We start from the raw sequence: 22,794 nt of genomic DNA on the forward strand, positions 1-22,794 counted from the left end.
TTCAGGAGGCGCGCTACGAAAGCCAGCGTTGTGTGTTACTCTGACCATACGCGTATATATACGCGAGGGTCGGAACTACACTTTTATGCTTGTTCCACATATGTTCGTGAAAGTAAGAGGAACTTATGTGAAACTAGATGAAGTAAATAATAATAATAATAATTATAATAATAAAGTCCGTTAGCCAGGCATCAATTGCCCTCTTATGTATATATAAATGGAAATGTCACTTTCGAGACTGTGACCGTCTTATTTTTCTGAATAGTGTTGGCGATATGTTCTTGCGGTTGACGCGCAATCAGTATGAATTGTCTTTAAGACCTGCTTGTGACGAAAGATGCGGTTTCGACGTTTAACTATTGCTTGCCTTTGGACCGCGCTTAGTCCCGGCCGCCACATTCGCTTCGTCCCAGTGAGTTCTGAGTTCAGTTGGTCGCCGCGTACTGATCACAGGAGGAGGAGGAGACAAAGGGGAGGAAAGACAGAGAGGTTAGCCATTGTAAGTACCGGCTGGCTACCCTGTGCTGAAGAAAGGGGTAAAGGGAATAAAAGGAGACAATTTGCGAAGGTTGTGTATGCCACCTCAGTACGTCGCGAGCAGTTTTGGATATGACACCGTCGCTGGTATTCGAGAATTAAAGTCGAGAAAGCTAAGAGGCTTGGAGACAGAGAAATGGTACAGGGTTCTCCTTTTCTTCCTCATCATCCTGGCAGCTTCGCCAAATTTTCCGGTATATGTGCTGTCTATAATCAGCCGCAACCTAAAGCTAGAGAGAGTAGGCACAATAAATACATGCGCGGCGATGATACTCCCTGTCAAGTGTTCACCCTATCCGCCGTGCATCAACCAACTCTTCCCTAACTCGTTCCGACGTCCCTGCGGAGACGCATACATCACGGCGATATACTAGGTCGAGGCGACGGAATAGAAAATGTTGGAAGATGAACTGGGGGTTCAAGAGTTAACAAGAAAAGAGGTACGCACAGGGATGGCGAAAAACGCGTGCTAGATAAATGGACGACGGTGTAGAGAAATCTGCGAAATCATCCCGCACCATACATCTTTGAGAGCGAAGTCTCTCTATCTTCGTTATTTTTCCATTTCTTTCTTTCTTTCTTCGTTCTTTTTGCGCTTTTACATTTCAGTTTCTCCATCTAGAGAAGTCACCATCTGTCAAAAACGGAAGATCAGGAAACTGGAGATTGCGGAACATTTTTTTTTTCTTCCCTTTTCCACCATACGTAGCTGTTTCCGGCTCGTTTTAAATTTATGATGAGAACGTCTATTTCTTTTCTCTCGTTCTTTCTTTCTTTTCTCTCTCTCTTTCTTTCTTTTTTTCTTTCACTTTTAATTTCCTCGCCCCAAACCGACGACTTCACCGCACCCGCTTTGAAGCAGCTCCGACGTAGGAGGGCGTGTGCGTCTCCCTCCTCCTCCTCCTCTAGGAGTTCTTCCCTCCGTCTTTTCGTCGCGCGTCGAGGACAGGATATATAAGGATCAAGAGGCGTTTCCGTCGTAGAGTGTGACGACACTCAGGAAGCAGTGAACGACAAAACACGAGAAAGAAAGAAGCGAAAAAATAAAATAAATGTGGACGAGCGGAAGCTGGCGAAAGCCCCCCGAGAGTGAAAGTTCGGCTTCCTGCGATCGAAAAATGTAAACAACGCGTTGATCCAAGTAAATCCGGAAGCCGGACGAACTTCTGTCTCCGCTTTCGTCATTTATCTCTCTCTCTCTCGTTCTGTCTGTCCTTGTTTCCAATTTTCGTGGTTTTCGTAACTGCCATACTTTTGCGGCACCGAGGTTTCGATCGCTTTTAGTATAATTTTGACACGTGGCCGTCTCCGGCGTGAGCGTGTGTATCATTGCCGCTGTGCTATATTTTAGCGTGCGGACGTTGACTCGAAACCGAGCCGCCAGAATTCTTTTTTCTTCTCTATTAGTGCGCCACCCGGCGTTGGATGTTTAAACTAAACACGTCCCGAACGTCCTTCGGCCTTTTCATGTGAAAACATTTCATGTGAATTGCTCCAAAGCGTCGCGGCAGCATGTCGGCCGCGTGTTACAGTTCGGCATGCAATTCTAGAGCCGCACTCTTGCAGTAGAATTGGGTGTTGGGGCCGAGTTGGATGACACTTATCGTAGTCAAGCAGCTCAACACTTCCAAAAATTAAATGAATCGTCCACATATAAGCTATGGATGTATTGTAGATAGCTTCTGGGGTCTCCTAGTAGGCATGTTACTTTTGCCGAGATTAAGTCTGTATTGCCACGCTTCGTTGTTTTACTATTCGCCGATGTTCGCTGTCACCGGCTTATCATTGTCATCAAGCGATGCTTCGTTGATGCCAGCAGAAGTGCGCAGAAACTGGAAGACCTAACGCGACTACGAGTAACAGAAACTGCGAAAAAAATTGGCCCTGTGATGAGATTTGGATGCTTCTACTTCTAGAAGTGGAGTTGGAGCGATGGGCGGGTGGGGCGGCTGGGAGCGAGGTCGGGAGTTGAAAGAGAAGGCAGCTGGCACAGCAGGAAGTCATCGGCGCTTTCGTACAGCTTGGTCTAGGCGCCCAGTGCGAGGGAAATAAAATCCAGCAGAATACCCAAGGCGACGCAGCTCGCAACAGCGTCTCCATATCTCAGATATGCGCGCTGTCACAAGGACTGATACGAAAAAGTATCGAAAAAAAAAAAGGATAGTAGCACACGGTCTTTCTTACCAGTGGGGGCGGTGGACAGAACGTATGCTGAGAGAGAGATGTGGAGGAGGAGGTAAAAAAAAAAAATAGACAGAGAAATAACCAAAACTATAGAAGAAAAGAAAGGGACCGCCTGAGCGAAAGTCACGGAGTCGACGCGCCGACTTCCCGCATATTCCAAACGGACTTTGCAGGCGGGAACGATTGTCGGAAACGACGCGACGCGTATCGGGAGAAGATCCATATGCCGTGTTCTCGCGCGTCACACACACACGCACTCGCACACACACACATATTCGAAGCGAAGGCGTCTTGCCACGCTCGTCTCCCTATAGCTGCATGCGTGAAAGGTATTTTACTCGTTTCTTTATTTCGTTTTTCTTTTTCGCACGCGCACCATCCCTCGGCTCTATACGGTTCAGTTTTCTATACCCGTTCCGATAACGTCTTCGCAGAGAAACTCCCAATGAAAGTGGGTATCGGGCGAGGCGATATTGATATTTGCTTAGCCTCTGCATCGTACCCGCACTCTCTCTCTCTCTCTCTCGCCGTGTTCGCTTCCCGATCCGGCGGAACTTCTTCGCGATATCGGCTCTGAGAACCTGCTATACCGCGAGCCAGAAAAGATGACAGATCGAGCCTCCTTTTGTTTGCGTATATTTGCCATTTTTGTTCTCCTCTCGGTATACACGTTGGCTTCGCCCGCACACGTTCCTCCAAAAAGAATTGCGCAGACGCGCCGATTTCTTTTTAAAAGTTATTGTTATTATTATTTGCCCTTTTCGTGTTCCGGCGTTCATACTTCAACAAACGAACGTCACTTCTCGACTGATCCGCTTTAGGACAGAAATAAGGAACCAAGGAAGGAAGGAAAGAAGTGAGGAAAAGACGGGACAGGTGATAGCCAAGAGCGGTGTGCGAATTCGAAGCGGCATGCAGACGACAACACGCAACGCACGGTCTTCGCTTCGTCGTCAACCAGTTGCTCCTTTCGCCATCCCCCATAGTTCAAGAAAGCCCGACGAAAGTTCCTGCGCGCTTTTCACACTATACAGGGCTCGCCCGTGCTTCAAACTTTAATTCGTTTCAGAGCTGCTGCAGCGCGAAAGCGTTAAAGAGGCATGCTGCATCTTCGAGCGCGTTTGTTTGAAATGTTATTTCGAAGGAGCGCAGAATATTGTAACGACTGCGCGAACGTTAATCGGCACTTGGAAGAAAAAAAAAAAAAGAAGAAAATAAAGAAAGAGAAGAAAACTCATGCAACGCGTCGACGTGAAATTGCGTATAGAAAAGCGCCGAGAAACAAGCTATGTTCTCGAAGCTTCAATCTACTTACGCCGTGGTTAGACTCAATAAAGGTGTTGGAAACAAGAGATGCGAGGACATTAGCGTCGCGCCAAGTGTCTGGATACATTTAGTTGTTGCTGGTTTTTTTGTTGCCTTTTACCGTTTCTTTCCTTCTTTCTCCTTTTTCATCTTTTCTTTTCCTCGTGTTTCCTTTCATGGCGTTAGTGCTCGATTTCTGTTCAAATATTCAAATGACTGCGTTAATACTAAAGCTGTTCATTTAGAAAAAAAAAATGGTAGACAATGTCGCCGACAGGGTAACTTGTTTTGCTGTCTCTCTTATACGCTATCGCAGAAAAGATTTTCCTTTGCGTGTAATCTACAAAAGAACAATAGGTTTCTAATTTCGCCGATAGGAGCGACCGCTGCGGTTAGCCTCGGGAAACAAAAGAACTTTGTGGCCTACCTCAACCTGTGTCGGCACACTGAATTAAAAACTCAATCTAATTAATAATGGTTCATTCGGGGTCTCCTCGTTAACCGAGCAACTACAAAAAAAGAAAAAAGAAAGCTCGATTACAATGGACTTTGCCTATATCTGCGCGGGAAACAGCTGCCGTGACCACCGAAGATTTTCTTTTAGGTTAATATGCTAGCGAGGGGTGTACAATGTAATTGTAGTCAGGTTCAACCTCAGAAGTGCGCGAATTGCGCAACTTACGTTATACAAATTGTTTCTCTCCGAGCTTTTTTTTTTCTTTTTCGCGAATTCTTTTTGTTCTTCTTCTTCTCTCCCTCTTTTCCTCCGCCCTCTCACGCGGCGCCAACCAAAGTAAGTTGCACGCTAGCGCACTTGCTTCAGTTCACTCATGAGAGTCGCTCCAGCTATCCCGGATTACTAGTTACACGCTACATGTTAACGCTCCAACTATCTTTCGACCACCGCATTCATTATGCACGGGCGCTTGCCTCGGAAAGTAAAATCAGACGAGAGCGAGGGGAAGAGAGAGAAAGAAAGAGAAGGCTCCTGCAATAACTGTCGATGTCTTGGAACGAATGAGCAAGCAAGCGCGGGCAAATGAGAAGGACGTCCTAGTAACTACCGTCCTCTTGCGGCACGCCGTGCGGGTACGCGTATTATTATACTGTATATGTGTAGGTTGTTGTTCATTTGGGAACTTCGTTACAGCGCCACGGGCTTTGCACCGAAGGACCGGCCCCAGAGTTTCTCGAGAATTCTTCGGCGCGCAAGAATTTAATGGCGCGTCCCTTTCATACCACGCGGCCGGCTGTCCGTGCTCCGCGTACGGTCTAGTTCTGCGCAGTACGGCGGAAGCCAAGAGTGCCCAGGGCGAGCGCTTGCTCTTGCGCGACGCGAAGTAGTCCCGTAACAGTGTCAGTCTCGTGGTCACTGATGACGGTCCGTGTTATGTGCGGTGTATGTAAAGTTTGACGCTTTGCCTGTAGACTCAGAAAGGCAGCCCTGTCTGTAACATTTGGAAAACTGAATGCGCGGAGCGTCGGCGCGTCGGCGGATGGACACAATAAGAGGAGTCGGCCAGTTACCTTGAATTTATGGTTTTCTTGGCGGAGCAGCAAATTAAGCTAATTGCTATTCATTGAACACGACGCACTGTGCAACGCGAAAGACGCAAGATGAAGGTAAAACACGGACGGAGGGCGGGGAATCAGAAAGGACAGCATGGTTGCGCAAGAAATCCAAGGTGCCTCAGGAAGGAGTGCGAGGGTGCCTGTCCGTGATCGCGCGATATAAAAGGTAGTTCCAAATTTGTCGATTTGCGTGCTGGAAACTTTGCACGCGTAACACACCGAATGAAATGGTTGAGCGGGAGGGGGATACACTTTCTTATAATTCATAAAAGAGTACACAGGTGGTCTGCTCCGTGCCGTCTGCTCGTAATTGCGGCCCGGCTCTAGCTTCTGTCGTGCTGCACGGAATTGGGTCACATAGACGACACACGGCTATACTTGACGAAACTGCGTCGACTTATCAAGGAGCAGTGCGCGTGTCCCCGTAGCAGAGGGAGATAATTAGGCTCTCTCGCGTAGCACTTTCTGTGTGCGCCGAAATGTTGGCGCAGCAAGAAAATAAAGTAATGAAATTAAATTAAAAATTTATATTAAGAAACGATACATAAAGGATAGAAGAGGGGGCGGCAACCGTAGAGAGGCGACACGGGGTCAGTGAAAGTGAATGTGAATGAGGAAAAGACGGGGAGAAAAAAAATGAAAACGAGTGCTTGCCCTTCCTTCTATACGGGCAGGGCCGCGCCAGTGGCACCCTCCGTGTGATGCAATAGGAGCGCGCCGCCCCACTAACGATCCTGCTCGCCTGTGCATGAACGAGGTATTTAAGAATGGCGCCCACAACGCGTACAAAAAAGCGACCGGTGACGACAGCTACGCATGCGCGGAACTGCGCGTGCGCAGGCTGCGGGGGGGGGGGGGGGGGGGGGGCGGTAACAGCATAGCGGTAAGATTATGCTATAATATACGCTGTTAAGCTGAACCTTTACATGACTTGAGATCACATGCACGACGTAGTTCGTTCTTTCGTTCCGCAAGATCTCGTTCCGTGTATTGGTTGCATGCGGCTCGCGTATACAGTGTCGTCCGCTATTAATCCATGGGAACAACTCATTTCCATTAGAGCCCGCTCCTGGCCCATATTTACTGAGATGGGCTAGACAGTAATATTTCATATATATGTATATTTACACAGTGATGCTGATTGACAGAGTGTTGGAATTACATGAAATACAGCGTTAAATTTCTATCAGCAGGCCACGGCGACTGAACATTATCTGTGCCGTGCTCAAGTGGAGAGCTTCTTGGCGCATAATTAACTGTCAGGTTTGGATGAACACGCCGGGAACCCGTATGTCGTTGTCTTGAAAACAATTTCGCCGTCCCCTCTCGCATTGCCTATACGGGCGCACGTTAAATCGAAGTCGCGAACGGGACTGCTGAGAAGCGAGGGGATCGAGAGGCCATCAATGGCGTGGATAAAAACGCGAATAATTTACCCCTTGCTAAAATGCGTGCGGATTTCGGCATATAATGCAAGCTCGATTCCGATTTCTTCATAATTGAGACGTGGCACCGTTATTGTTCGAGCCAAAACGGAAAGCGTGATTGCCGAGTGATGGCCCGCACGAAGTCGCTGCATGCGGGAGGTCCGCTTTTGTGACGAACTCGCGGTCTCCTTCATTTGCATACGCGGCGCATTATTCGCTCAAGGACGTGCCTTGCGTCTCGACATTTTCGATTTCCCGTAATCACCCTGCTGCGCGACCGGATCGACGACTTATATTCGGTGACGTCGTTGCAGGTCGGAGACGCGCGCACGGTTCCTAATGTGCGAGTCTCAGTGTATACGGCTGCAGCCATGCACGTTCCTCCGGCTTAAAATATTACGAAAGTCGTAAAATCTGCTTAAGTTCTGCGAAGGACGCCCGTCGTTTGAGCATGCATAAAGGACGCGCTGTTTGGTTAACGATGTGCTCTCGCGAGGCTTCGCTGGGTTTTCGTGTACGTGCGGCTTCTGAAGCCTCTACTATATAAATAATCGATAGCGCTGTAGGTTTGTACAGGGGGTAATTACTGGCACGGTCTGTTTCAGCGCGAAAGTTATTACGCCTGGTTGTGCAACGACGTCGAAAAATTCCAGGTGTACCTACTGACGTTTGTTATATATCGTGCACTGTCCGTTGGCACGTACCTTTGACGGAGCTTATAATAGGTCTCCCTTACTGTGTAGAATAATTGCGTATACCACCCTGGACACACAGTCTTCGTCCCCTGTCTGTGTACCGGTATCCATTCAATCATTGTGTATGCGGGCACCAGCTTGCTGCATCTTGCCCATGTGCCAGGATGACAGAATGTCTGCGTATATGCTGCACTGGTGCGTTCTTGTTTGTGTGCCATGCAGGCTTGCAGGATATCGGTGCACCAATTTCATACGTATTGTCAGTGCTCTGCGATATCAGGATACACGCGTATATGTGTACTATACGTATGAAGATACACTATATCATTTTACGAGTATAGCACACTTTAATAGTGCACCAGGGCGGTCACGTGCCTTCAGCTCCCGGTGCGCACAGATCGTAAACTTGGAAGCTGTGCTCGGGGACAGCATTTAGTTCCATCCAATCACGCGACGCTATTGGGCGGAGTTAGCATTATAATTGCAGTTCATTCTTTGTGCGCGTGTAACCGGCGTCTACTGTGGTGACCGCTGTGTACGCCTGTGGGGTTCGTTGCTTTCGGGTTTTTTGAACGCCAGGGTATAGATCAGCGACTCTGCGAGCTGGCGCCAAGAGCGCTTGCCGAGTCGCCGCCGCCCCGTATTTTCCCCTTATAGACGGCGTCGTCGATATATAACCACCACGTGCCGGTGTCGTAGGTCGCAGTGCCCCCCTTCCATTAGCGAACGATCGATTTGGACGACGACAAGCATGCGACATGACCGCAGGCCTCTTGGCGATGAGTACACGCGGGTCGCTTTTCGTCGTTGACCACGTGCAATGGGCTAAAAATGGCCGCCGCCCAACCGCTGGACATGCTTATTACACACCGACCACCAGCCCGGGGGCGACCTGTCGCGTTTCCGACGTTGGCAGCGTACGTGAGTTGCTCAATACCTGGGAGGTATATAGCCTCGCCGTTTTGACGAATTAGTCGATTCCTAAATGCGCGTGTTTTCTTGTTCTCTCTCTCTCTCTCTGCATTTTTTTATTTTAGTTTTCTTTACGCTGGCGGTCGTTGCTCGGCGACATCGCCCTTCCGTCGTGTTCCCAGTCGTAATGATACCACGCACTGCCCTCAGCCGTTGTTTCGTGGAGAAAGGGCAAGTCGGCGACGATGTTTGTGTACCGCGGAAAGATGTAAGCGTGCGTTCGACGAACGGTGCAATTTCGGACTTCTGGAACAAACTGTAGAAATGCTGCCTGGGGGTGGATGCCTAGAAAACTGCAAAGGGCTGGCCGATCGAGCGCAGAACTGCCGTCGTACCGTTCGCGGTTTCTCCGCCAAGAAACTTCTCTTACGGTGCTAGCTCTCGTGCACGCCACAAAATAAATAAATAAATAAATAAATAAATAAATAAATAAATAAATAAATAAATAAATACGTGTGGCAGTCAATAGAAAGACGCAGGTTACCGGAGGAACCAACAGCCACCGCAGACATGAAATGCGTGCCAGAGAGGGAGAGAACTTAATGTCATCAAAATGAGCAGGAAAAATTTAGTTCGCAGTAAAGAAAAACTTAGCATCCCCGACAACGACTTGTCGGTTCCTTTATATTAATTTTCTTTTTTATCGTTCCACTCCTTTCGTCACACACAGACATTCCTGCAAGCGGCTAAACTGACCTTCTCGTTGTGCCTGGAACGAGCGCTCGTCGAGAGCTCGGCCACAAAGCGTCCCCGTAATTTTCCCCCCACACCGCGTGGATTAGTAGGCCACATCTCTTGCCCTGATTCCGAGTAACGTACGCGACCACCAATTTCTCGCAGGTCAGCATGTGGTTACATGTTAATCTCACCTGCTCCCGTATCCCGTGATGGTGGCATCAACGAGTCTCCTGATCGCATATACTTACTTGCTCCCTATACCGTGGCGCGTTACCAACTGCGGGGGAATGGACCAAGGAGCCGGCGCTTAAACGGAGGAGGGGAGATAACACTTTAAAGAAAGCACATATTAGCGTAAAATGGGAATTGTACAAGAAAAATTAAAGCAGATTAACTAACTTTAGAGACGTTCACTTTCCCCATCCACACCATGTGGATCAATCAGGGCACGAAGCATCGTCGACGAGTATAGAGAACCAAGCTGCTCCGTCGTGCCATTTATTCGCCATTTGCGAATCTGTCGTGCTCCGGGAAAAAGAGAAAGCCGGCCGCAGAACGTCGTGCTCTTCGTGCACGCACGGGGTGCAAGGGTCGGACTCCATAATAAGGCTTCTCTCTCTTCTGTGTGCGCGGTACGGTCGAGAAAAGGAGCGAACGTTCCTCGCGAGATGCAGCGGAGATGCAGCCGCCCGAAGAATGGGACCAAATAAACTCCCGGTCGGGGCGACAAAGGCGAGAAAAAAGGAGGTTTCCGTCCCGTCCCGTCCTTCGGAGAGTCGGCGACGCGGAAGCACAAAGGAGTCGACGGTGGGCGAAGAAGCCGCCGCCGTCACTTGCCCTGCCGCAGTTCATACGGCGTTGAGGGGGGGAGGGGGGTGACTGCCCGAGAAAGGCCTCCACGGTTCAGAGCGCTTTGCTTTCGTTTTCGACCCCGTTCTCGTCTGCTTGCTTTTTTTTCTTGCTTTTCTATGATGATAAGAGAAAGAGAGCAAGAAATAGAGTGAGAGAACTTTCCATCTATTCCGCAGAACTCTAGCCTCCCGACGTTTCTTCTTGCCAGGTCCCCGAGAGAGGGGTCCCTGGTTCTTGGCGTTTCGTTTCCTTCAAGTCCATACTCTGCAATGAGAGTTGGAGAGGGAGGAGGCGCTTGTCACCCGCTTCAAGGCGGGGTGTGAGGGAGGCCAGGGTAGGCCGGGAGCGTTTTCTGCGGAGCTCGTGTGCGGAGTTTGTGTTGCCGCACTGTTTCGACCGTATATACACACACACGCAGCGGCAAACTGGGCCTGTCACGGGCGTGCATGTTTGCCGGCCAGAGAGGGAGACGCACAAACACAAACGCCGCGCTCCCAACAGCGCCCGGCGCGGCATCCATTCAGACACCACGCATACAACGGGGGCGTTCGCCGTCGTCTGCTACAGAATACGCGGAGCAGAAGAGAATTTGAAAGGAAAGGGCAGGCAGCAGCAGCAGAAGTCGGCGCTGGAAGAAACCGGCGGAAGTAGCCGCTTTGAGAAAGCAGCCCGCGCGGGGCGTGGGCCCTTCGGAGAGGGAGGGAGGGAGCGGGGAGTGCGCACAATCCGCTTCAAATCGCCGTCCCAAACGAATGCGTCCCGACTTTGCGTTCGTGCGTGCTCCCGGCTCCGACAGACTCGTCGCTTGCCCCCCTTGTGCTCTTCTCGGCTACAGCGGCAGGAGCGCGGTTGCTCCAGGCTACAGCAACAACAGCAGCAACTAAGCTGTATGTACGCGTCCCTTGGCAAATCGGAAGAGACTCCAACGAGCGTTCTTTTCTGACCAGCGGGACACCGACCTCCCTCCCACCGAGAATAGCAAAACGATGAGGTCCTTAGTGGCGCCAAAGCACCGTCCAAGCTGGCGCTATAGGCCTGGCATAATAGTGGCTCCCCTGGGATGCTCACTAGCAAGCACGCTGCTTGTCGGCGTAGGGGGGGAAGAGACAAGTTTGCTTTCAAAACGTGCTCTGGACGAAGGAAGCCAGCCACGCTCGCCTGCGGCGCAACTCGGGGAGATATTAAACCGCAGCAACGAAGCGAAAGAAAGAGTCGGACGGAGCACGCCCGAACGGGAAAAAAGAGAGAGACGACATCGAGAATCGCTCTAAACGTTGCTCTTGTTCGTGACGAGCGGCGTGCGACAGAAATTGCCGAGGATTGTGCGGGAAGAAATAAAAAAATGAGGGAGGGAAGCACGCAGCCAGGCAGCCACCTGCTCGAGTGGATCTGAAGTGGGCTTGAACGAAGAGTCCGGGTGACGAACGACGACGTTGACGGCGAAGCACGGCTTGACGAGGCGTATTTCCGAGCGGAAATGACAGCCCTCTGCACACGTATGCGGTATAATAGTACACGTGACTCGACGCTATGGCAAGTAAACGGGACGCGGACTGCTTTCCGCCCCATGCGCGCTCGGTTCGGGCGTGACTCGGCGGCGCCGAAAAGGACGTGACTTCACGAGACTTGCCGCGTGTCGCTTTCAGCGGTGACAGCCACCTGAAGTTACCACTTCACGTTATGTCCGTGCATATTAAATGTGATGAAAAGAATAGTGAATTCGAGATTCTGACGAAATATCGCCTGTCCAGTGAGAATAACGAACAGGGAGCCACGGCCCAGTCAGGCCTACCGCCTTTTGCCTTGGTTTCCCTTTTCGTTTGAAATAAATAGACATCAAGTCAAATCAAGTAGAAGTGTATTTCGTATACAATAGAGAACATGAGTAGCGAGACAGGAACGAGACATACACCAGTGAAGGTTCTCGGAAAGTAAATGGAACGGTGCTTTAGTGTCAAGGTGCTATGACGATTGGATCTGCGGCGCTGTACTCATCCACGAACGTCCCAGTGCTTATGCTGTGCATTAGCATACTGCGTAACCGCTGTGTGGAGCGTCGAAGAGTGTAAAGTGACAGGCAACCACGCGAAACTCATTTCTGACGCTACGTTGCCCGTCCATGTCACGTGATGCCTGCTCGAATTCTAGTAAAGTCTGCACATAGCCTTCGAGAGCTTAAGAGCTGGGACGCCATGTTTCGAGTGGTATTTTAGCCGGTTGTAACTAGTTTCGTCGAATTATTGTTACGAATGTGTGAATTTTTTTTTCGCGGGCTTTTTTGTGTTTCACTCATGCACGTAAGCACAAGGATGTCGAGGTGTTAAATGTGTTTCTCTTTGATATTTTCTTTTCGTTTACAGCTAGACGAGCTATTCTACTTAGGACCCTTATCACAAGACTACAACATGACGCAAGTTATAGAATTCAGGTGAGTTCCTTTTCCTTTTTTTCTTCCGGTTGTTTCTTGGTGTCCATTCGAGTTTGCAGCTTCCATCGAGTTCTGTGGTTCCGAATTGACGTTACCATACTAACATTCTGAGAGATAGCTAGACCTATCGGAGGACAGTATTTCAGTGAAATCTGTCGGCTGTGCGGAGATTACAGCACCTAACTGCGCATTCGTTCATAGCTACTTGTGTTATCGCAGCGTCGAAAGTGAGATGTACCCGCGGCACGAGCGTTTTCCCCACACCCTGCTTATGTGGAGTATGTCTGCGAATTTTGTTCTTACCGAAAAAGCCAGTTCTGATGCCGTTGAACTGCTTCGGAAAGAGGAACCGTGACATCACAGGGCGAGCTGTAAGCTCTTACCACTTGCGATCGTCATAACAATGTGAAATTAAGAAATGATGACACACATTTCCGAGTTCTCTTTCGCAGTCGTTTCAAACCACATCTTTGTTTTCCCTGACTTTACGGTTCTGGAAGACATAAAAAAAAAGAATATTAATATCTGTTCGCGTGGCCCGCACGTTAAGTTTACAGCGCTAACGTGATTGATGCGCTCCGTCCTGTAAAATGCGCTTTAGCATTACTCGTTCTCTGTGACGTCATCAATTAAAGCTATTTGCACTTTGCCGCGATTACCAGCTGTGCCCGCAGGAAAGGTTCCACGCGCGTGTTAATGACATGCGTCGCACGATATTACTCCGAAATGTCCAGTCGGGAAGCGGTTGAGAGGAAACGACATCTGTAGTGCACCTTGCAAGAAAGCGAATTTGGGGAAGGTACCTGTGTGCATCGTTGGGGTGCGAACGGCGCGCGAGCATGCCGAGCTTGAATGATATACAACAAACGTGGACGGCGGCAATCCCGTTCTCAGTCGACGCTTCTCTCTCTTTATCTTCTCGTTCGTAGAAACAGCGCCAGCGACAGTAGCAGCATCGGCGTCAGCTGCCGCATCGTGCTCAACCAGCCGCTGACAAATGCGGCGCACCACGTGGGCCTTGCGTTCATCCAGGTGCTCGAACAAGGACATGGCATCCTTCCCGCTGGGAACCTCCGCGTCGACATACGATCCTTGCACTTCACGAGTGAGTATACTACTTGGCATTCGCTTTGCCCGATGTTGTTGCTCGCCCGCTTTACGCAGTCAAAGGATTCGGCGAGGCCCGCTGCCTGTGAGTGGTCTCTTGCGAGAGTTACACGTCAGTCACACGGGGCACTTTCGATCGCTATTGAGCGCGATCAAGATCGAGTTTCTCAATTGCGATCGGCTCCTTTGCGTAAGCTGCGGAAGGAAGACAGTCGCGATCTAGAAATTCTATCCCACTCGATCGCGATTGAAGGTGGCCCGTGTGATTGAGGTGTTAAGCTTGGATTTGCTTTCACTGTTGCACATAGCCTGAGTCAAGATAAGTTCTCGCGCGCTACGTGTAACAGCAGCAACTGCACGAGTGCTCGCGCTCGCCGAAAACCAAATTGGAGACGATTGTGGAAGTGCCGGCGCTGCGATCGCCGCATGCGTCGATCGATGTGTATTAAAGTCAGAGCTTGCTTTTTTGCTGCCGGTCCGTGTGCAACGCTTAAATTATGGCTATTTTACAAGCAGCGGCCTGGCATACGTCATTTGCGACGCCTTACGTTCGTGCGTAGCGAGCTAAAGAGCGTCCGTCAAAGCAGGCTTCCCTGCAAGCACAGGCTTCGTGAGGGGAAGCCCACTTCGCTCGTTTGTTTGATTGTTTCCAACCTGTTCAATCACAGGGAATGTCGTATTTGTACGTGTTTAACTGGGAGTTTTACCATGGTAATTATATGCACCTTTTATTTTAGGAAATAAGTAGACAAACAAACTCCCATGAGCCGATATTAGACCTGCTGAACCCTTTGGATGTTGAGGCCGGCGTTGATTGCCATCAAGACATTGGGTGCTTGCAAGGGTGAAGACGCATCCTGAGCTACGTAAACAAAATGCTGGACACTGATTATGTAGTAGCGTCAAGTAGCTTGTAGTAATATGACAAGTGGGGTGCGGCATCGTTGCTGAAAGAGAACTCGAGCGCACATTATATGCAAGAGCTTGGTGTTACGGCATTTAACTCCAAATTTCATTTTTTCTTAGCCGTTAGGTTTATCTGTCACTATAGCACAACACGAGCAGACCAGGTATAATTTAAGCGCCTGCTTGACAAGCTGCTTTTATGCAATCACTCGGGCTTCAGCCATCGGCGCTAATTGACATGATTATGTTACTTTTGTCCAGATGTCGAGCCTGGCGCTGTCCCTCCTCCAGTCATGGTGACACATGGGCCATCCTACTTTGATGGTAAGACCCCATTTCTGCAGACCTCCGCCACCGCGATTTTGTAAAACGAAGTCGTGAAAGCAATAGACCTTGTGTCAAGCACTTCTTTCCACACCAATGCAATTTCATGAATGGCTACGTAAAATTATTAGGGAACGGCGGGGTGGCACTGGTGACGTCCTAAGCGGATTGCAAGGATTCGGCGTGCTTACTTAAGGCATTCAGCGCTTATGGAGATCCCTTGGCATTTGTTTGCATGCTTTAGTCATCGTGTGTTTCGCCGCCACCTCCCCCCCCCCTTCCCCCGCGTATTTCCTTTTTAATTTGCGTACAGCGTCCGCTGATCGCCTTTCCTTTCACGTCATCTGAATATGGTCTGCAAGCTGTAGTAGTAAACGAACCCCGTAGATGTTAGCACTGCTGACACGTTTGGTTTTGACTGAAGCCTCCCTCGTCATGCGCGCAGCGGCCTGGTCCCCGTGGTCCCCGTGGAGCGACTGCACGGGCCACGACGGCCTCTGCAACCCGAACCGGCTTCGCTCGCGACGGCGTGAGTGCCGCTCGCACTACGGTCGCGGCAGCCTGTTGCCCGACAACCTGGCCTGCCTCGAGCAGGGCGGCAAGGAGGTCGAGTTCAAGAGCTGCCTCTGCCCGACCAGGGCGCCGCCCCACACGACCACGACCAGCGGCGCGGACGCGGTCTCGGAGGACGGTGACGATGGCGGCGACGACGACGGCGGCGACGACTCGGAGACCGAGAGCGCGACGGCGGCACCGCCGTCCACGACGCGCAAGCAGGCGACGGCGGACACTGCTTCGCAGCCATCGATGCCCGATGACTGTGAGTGGCGGTGTCGAGCCTTGGAGCTTTCTTTTCTTGTTCGTAGTGTCCATATATAGTCGCGGTGCGCTGTGAATCTCGGTAGGCTTGTTGCATGACTTCGGAGATCGGGGGCGGCACGGCATCCGCCGCCCGATCTGCGAGGCCATGCTTGTTAAGAGCACGAATGTGTACTACGATTCCAACGCTAGCTGATTGCTCTTCTTTAAAAGAAGAATAGAAAGAAAGACGGTCACGTACGAAAGGCCGAACACATAATGCAGGCGCAGGCTCATCGCGAAACTAATTGAAAACGGGTGCTTGAACACATTGTGCGAATACATCTGCATAAATACCTGTTTGCTGCAGCGGACTTTGATACTTGAAAGAGGATGTAACCGCTCTTCGCCCCCTTCTCTGGGCATTGGAGTATCAGTAGCGCAGAGACACGGATGCGTTGATCTTCACGGCTCTCTGACCCGTCTCCAGGCGTGCGCATGACGTATCCGCGACACGAGAGTTTTACAAAGCAACGATTAGCCAGCCAGGCGAGCAACTAAGGCCTAGCGTTCGCTTTTACTCTCGGTGAAACGAACATTGCTCCAACGACAAACTGCCCTGTGGTGGGCGCGGTCTTGCAATGATGGCTTTCACGTTTCACCTGCGCGTACCACTGTGCCGTGCGGGAGCGCCGTGGCGGTGCGGATCGAACGCAGAGCTGCGTGTTCGGTTTACCTCTACTTCACGTAGCAAAGTGCCGTGTGTTCGACATGTCGCGCAGTCTAAGCCAAGTTTCTTGGTCGGCGGAATGACAACTGTATACGGGGACAGGCGCAGTTGCGGCGTTGAACTAGAGCACGCGTTTCCTTTTGACCGGTTCGCAGGGAGGCCGTGCCACCAGTGCCAGCCGGGCGAGATATGCTTCATGAGTGGCGAGGAGACCAAGCCGCACTGCGTGACGCCAAAGGACCCGAAGGATCCCCGGGGATGCGGCGGGTGGTGCTCGGGTCCCAACGAGCTTTGCCGACGCCTCGACAACGCCACCGTCCACTGCGTCGACGATTCCGGTGAGTGGCGCGACGCCCGAACGCGGTGCTCGCGAGTCGAATATTCCCGATGCTATATCAGGCAGCGTCACGACGTGTTTGTTCTGTGTTGGATGAAAATTGTGGTTGGCATGGATCTGAAAACAGAGCACCCAGAGTAATTTTGGTTTTCCTGGGTGTGTGTCATGCACGTCTGTCTGAGCGCTTGTTATTCGTCCATCACTGCTGATTAGCGATCATTTCATTTTTAGTAGATTGGTCTCTGCTATGCGGGTACCACACGGCACGTTTTCGATCGCGATCAAGCTCGATCTGGACGGTACATCTCTGTCGCTATTGGCTCATTTGCGCGAGCTGCGGAAGGTAGCCAATCGCGGTTGAATATTTCGGTCCGGATCGGGCTTAATTGATTGCTATCGAAAGTGGCCGCGTGACACCGGTGACACGAAAGCCTGAAGGCAAGAACTGGAGTACTGTTACGCAATACGAAAACGTCCGTCGGCCGTGGTGCTGTATTTGACGTTTGGCTTTTGTATATGTAGGCATTTAGTCCTTTCTATATTTAGATTCCCCCGGATGTCTACAAGTCAGTAGAACCAAGTCTCAGAGACCAACAAACTCTATGTACATAGACCGCTTCGCTTGCTTCGATGATTAACTAATCTTTGCTTCTTCTGTTTTATTTCAGAGTGCCTCCACGACGAGTGGCGCTGTAAGAACGGTCTCTGCATCCCCGAAAAACGCCGCTGCGATGGGCATTTCAACTGCTACGACATGACGGATGAGTACAACTGCGGTGAGTGTAAGCTACGACGGCCTACAGAGCCGCGAGCGTCGTAATTCAAATTGATGTGCCACTCCAATAATCGAGAGCTTTTTTTTTAGCCGGTGGTGAAATAGCCGAGTGTCGAAATGCAGATGGTGGAACTTTATTGGTGGATAATACAGAGCTTTAGAATAGGGGCCCCCAAAGAAATAGCTCCAACACCACTGTGCATGCGCGAGACGCAAACCGCGTTTGGGTTTTGTGTCCAGCACGCTATTTCACTGATTTAGTGGAAGCCCCCAACGCTGCCCCAAAAGATTTGCGCCAACAAACATAGCATCACCGATCGAAATGACGGCTCTGAATTGGCACCAAACTGGACTCGATTCGTGTTACTTCGTGAAGTTCGCAAGCTAGGGGAACTGTTTTTATCGCTCTGTCTCAACTAGCGTGTGTTATAAAGGTTGATTGATTATATGCCGCTGATTCCGAATTCGTTTATCGATTTCATGGTTCACAGGTCTGACAAACCTTAACTTGGTTGGCAAAGGCACATAAAGTTAGTTATTCAGAACTAAGTGCAACTAATTGCTTGCTGCTAATACAATAGCCTCTAAATTGCAATTAAATGCAGAAACACGACTGGTCAAAATTACTCTTGTCATAAAATTGCATATTTTATTTAATTATTTCTAATTGCTTTTATTTGACGCCATAGTGGCGCTGCAAGCACAAGACGGTATTCGCAAATGCAAAGCCCTATTGTAAAACTCTACGCTCCTGCGGGCCCCAACGCTAACACCCGCAAATCTCATTGTGGCCCCAAAAGTATTGTAAAACTCTGTATTCATTCGATAGCGTTAAGGGCCCCGTGTCGCAGAAAATCGGACGTCGATGTCCAGCGTCGACCGTCGTTTTTGTAGAGTCATTTCGAACCACGGATACTCAACCACGCAGGCCCTCCATGTAGTGCAAGGAAGTTACTGAACTAATAGAATTTCTCAAAGTAGAATACATCAGAAAAATCGTAAAGTATCACTTACACACGAACTACAGGCATGATAACGTCGGATTGTAATTTTAATGTGCAAGAAAACGTAATTCTGTTATGCAGAAACTCAAAACACAAACCCTCTTTCCAGCATTTCTATCATTGATAGAGAGGCCATGGCCTCCGAGATATGCAGGTGGTGGTCCTTCTTTCACACGTAGTGGCTTCACCTGTGACTGTTGTCTAATGCAGTAAAGCTAGTTTTTCGATGCAGGTACTATGGCCAAGGTAATTGCTCTCAAGAAGATTTCCGCTGTTAGATGAAAATAGAAAGACAATCTTCGTGCCTTTACTTAAGCATTCACATAGGTTGAGAAGAGCCTTCATATGAAGATCTGAGTGGCAGCTGTAGTTAGCATGATGCCGCATTTTTGTCGCACCTAACCTGTAAGGAAAACTAGGTCCATGTTCCTTTTTTGTTTGCTGAAACATTTCTTGAACAAGCATGTTTTGAATGTGCAAACCATTGTCCTTGTTGCAGAATGCGGAAGCGACGGATTTCACTGTAGTAACAACACTTCGTGCCTCCCACTTGATCGCCGCTGTAATGGATTTGTTGACTGCTGGGATGGAAGCGACGAGGCCAATTGCACAACTCGTAAGTATGCGCTCTGCTGTGCGCTATACTCTCATCTTACCTGAAAGCATGGCTCAGGCAACTGTAGTGTCAATATCTGTGCAGCGTTTCCATCACAGCCTCACGAAATCAAATTAAAATGGTCTCAATTAATGCTGACCATACTGATGTGCAGTTCACGACGCATTGGTCACCGAGGCTGCAACGGAGTAGTGACTGTGCCATCATGGCTTATGCTGTATCACCAGGCTGTTCATGGTGCACAAAGTAGACTCCAAGTAAAGGAAACGGAAGTTGCTGAAGGATTTCACTGTGACAGTGACCTGTTGCGACAATTCACTGGGGGTGGCAGTGTCAGCCTCACTTTCTCTCAGTTATCTTACTTATTCTGCCAGGGAGGTTTATACGAGTTAGTAGAATATTCTTGCACAAGAGTAATCAGGCAATCTGGATTACTTTTGTGCGTGTGTGTTTCCCTTCAATGCTTTAAAGTAACTACGCTTCCGCACTTTTAGTGTGAGTATAATTTTTTTACATAGCAACCTGTTTTAGTTTAGTGTTCTATGAAGGTATTTGAGCTGCAGGTTTGGTCATCTGATGGACCTTCTCGTCCTGCCATTTCTTTTCTGTTCGCAGTCTGTCCCACCTCTCAGCACACCTGTAACAGTGGCCAGTGCATCCCGATGGACAACTTCTGTGACAGCTACCGTGACTGCGATGACGGATCAGACGAGCCGCCTGGCTGTGATTCGCCCTGTCTGGCACACCAGCGCCAGTGCAAGAACGGCCGCTGCGTGCCAGGTTCCGTCTGGTGCGACGGGTTTGACTCATGTGGTGACGGCAGCGACGAGGCCAATTGTGGAAGTGCAGCACCATCCCGAGATCGCAGCTCTGTAGTGCCAGCTCTCCCACCTGGCCATTTGATCGGCAGGCTACTGCCGAATACGCACAGGAAGGCCGCCCATCCACAGACGCCGGTGTCCAGAAGTCGCAGGTGATAGGCTTGCTGTTATGACAACAATGGACCGTGTGGCACAAACTCTGGTGCAAGCATGGACACTTTGTGAACTTGTTGGTGGGAACAAAGAAATGAAGAGGAGGCCTTCCTGAGCATCCTGTGGCCTCTTTTTGGCTGGTTGCAAGGTCCTCATGTGACACTTTGGCAGAAAGGCAAGACGTCTGTTGCTTTGAGCATAATTGTCAACTTACAAAACACTCTGCCAAGCCAGAAGACACAGCAGGCAGAACATGAACAGGTGCACAGGGACCTGTTGGGATTTGTCATGGGAACAAAGAAGTATGCTCTGCAGCACCTTGCTGCATTTCCTGTGGGTTTCTGTGTGGCAGGTCATAATGTCCCTGTACAGTGCTTTGCCAGACAGAAAGAAACGGGGACTCAGATTAGCGTTTAGAACCTTTGCTGGTGCACTTATGCATGTAGAATTTGTACATGAGCCAAGCAAAAGGCTGCATTCTGCATCGAGTGCGTACCAGTACTTACCAGTGCTCGATAGGATGGACTAGACGGTGATGACATTTGCCTGCAGTTTCCTTCACCCTACAGGCACTGGTTCATTCTCAATGCTTTAACGGAGACTTGCCTAAGCCTCCTCTCCAACATTGCAGTGGTTGAGCAGTCTGCTTTGTTGTTAGGTACGAAGTTTATGTTCCTTTTACTATTGTACAGAGCACCTTACCTGATATATATACCTGACACTTGCCCTGGAAGTGATGCGCCTTGTGGCCAGCCAGCAGTCAGTCACAATCCTGCATTCCAGTGATCTTCAGAAAAGCTGCAACTCGCCATAAAAGGAGGAGAGGCATGTTTGTCACATTAGGAACTGCTGTTTCATCTAGTGAAGGGACCTCACCTCCAAGTGTAGCCTGCATCAAAAGTTAACTTCTACAGGGAGTCCCATCTGAGTGACGGCAAGCAGCCAAGTTGTCTGCAAACAGTGTGTGACTGTGGTAGATGTGTTTTGATACAAGGACAATGCACACGGACAAGTGTCAGCTTTCACGTGACAGCGCTTCAAACTGTTCTGCTGAGCAGGTGCATTGTCTGGACACACGATGTGCTAGTGTGTGTTATGAACTGTGTACAGGTTTTGGACTAATTATTTAAAACAAGAGACACTTCTATGGCATTATGTACTGCTGTGGCTCCTAAGGAAGCCGCCTTCAGCAACAGCTTACAGAAACTAGTTTTTGTTTACCACGTTTAAGAGCCTGCCACCTTAGTGTATGTAATGCTTGTTCAAAAGACTATCCAATGTTCATGATTCCTCTTAGTATAATATGACAAGGTTGGTGTGTTCCAAAACTAGACAATGTCATGAATCTTGGTCATTTACGTTTCATTACTGAAACATTCCACATTTAATTTTGCTTTGCCTTTTAGCAAGCTCAAAAGGTTTGAGCTGACATGCTATTAGGTTTATTATTTCAGTAGAACAGCTGAATCATGTTTACTTATATAACCCTTAAATTTTCTACTGTTCTATGTGGTCACATTATACATGAGCAGCCTACCTTAATGTCACAGCACAGTAAAACTTAAGCACTGTTCTGCCAGCTGCTACTAGTATGCTAGTCAAGTTTTTCAGCAAGCAGAGTTTGATCCACAAACATGTTTAGGACGTCTTGTCACACGTCAGTTTGCAAGTCTGCCACAGCTGCATTTGGTGCTAATGAACTCAGATTGTTATTGCTGAAAGCTTAAAGCTAAGCAATGTTCTTCAAGATACCTTTGGAACTGAGTTGAGGATACCAAGATACGCTGGTTGTTTTAAGGCACAACCGTTAAACTGAAGCAAAATTATATTTAGCAAAAGCAATAAGGAGCTCAAGTGACAGGGCGCAAATGGTGCAGATATGTGTCATATCTCTGTTACATGAGCAATTTCAAGCGGGCACGAGTTGATGCGTATTGAACTTGAACCAGGTTGAGCACCACTGGCACTGGCATTTTCAAGCATGTTTGACTTAGATCCTACTATAGTCACTTATGCTTCATGCTCCAAATGTTCAGTGTAGATTGAGTATTGGAAGTGCCCATGGGACAGTGGTATTAACTATCTGCTTTCTGTCCCCACACAGTACTTGACGATGCCGAACATGTATATGTGTAATATAATGGTTGTCGTGCTACAGTGAAGCACTTGCACATAGTTGAAGCCAGAGTCTCACATTCTAAAAGCACAGCTGCTTGAAAGACAATGTGTCCGTCCCTTGGTGCCATTTGCACTGGCAGTTGATGCATTGAAAGCACAATTCACTTTCAAGGGAAACGAGTCTCGTTCTAAAATGTAGTTCACGTTGGAGTTTTAGGGTATGTAGCAAAAAAGGTTCCTATGCAAGAGTGCTTGAGCAGCTTTTTTTGCCACACACACATACACACACACAGAGATACGCCACTCCCCCCTCTCCCGACTTCCAAACCCAGAAATTTTTGTTTGTGCAGTGTTGTTACCATGTTGCTGAAGATGATGCTGAGAGAGTTAATTTATTTTTATTGTATCTCCCTATCGGCCACTATGGTGTAATAAATGCTATTATGAAAGCGAAA

The 22,794-nt window shown here is 49.2% G+C and overlaps 1 protein-coding gene across 2 annotated transcripts in view; it reads left to right on the forward strand.

The window, feature by feature from the left end:
• The window catches only part of LOC126537593 (uncharacterized), a 464,401-nt gene extending 441,607 nt beyond the window's left edge, over positions 1 to 22,794 (forward strand). For both annotated transcript variants that reach the window (XM_072287911.1, XM_072287912.1), the window contains exons 6-13: positions 12,583 to 12,650; positions 13,580 to 13,755; positions 14,925 to 14,987; positions 15,433 to 15,807; positions 16,671 to 16,853; positions 17,521 to 17,628; positions 19,131 to 19,247; positions 19,863 to 22,794. In XM_072287911.1, coding sequence (XP_072144012.1) covers positions 12,583 to 12,650; positions 13,580 to 13,755; positions 14,925 to 14,987; positions 15,433 to 15,807; positions 16,671 to 16,853; positions 17,521 to 17,628; positions 19,131 to 19,247; positions 19,863 to 20,224 — 1,452 coding nt within the window. In that variant the 3' untranslated portion in view covers positions 20,225 to 22,794. The remainder of the gene's footprint in view (positions 1 to 12,582; positions 12,651 to 13,579; positions 13,756 to 14,924; positions 14,988 to 15,432; positions 15,808 to 16,670; positions 16,854 to 17,520; positions 17,629 to 19,130; positions 19,248 to 19,862) is intronic.

The sequence above is a fragment of the Dermacentor andersoni genome, chromosome 4, assembly GCF_023375885.2.
Source record: "Dermacentor andersoni chromosome 4, qqDerAnde1_hic_scaffold, whole genome shotgun sequence".
NCBI classification, from domain to species: domain Eukaryota; kingdom Metazoa; phylum Arthropoda; class Arachnida; order Ixodida; family Ixodidae; genus Dermacentor; species Dermacentor andersoni.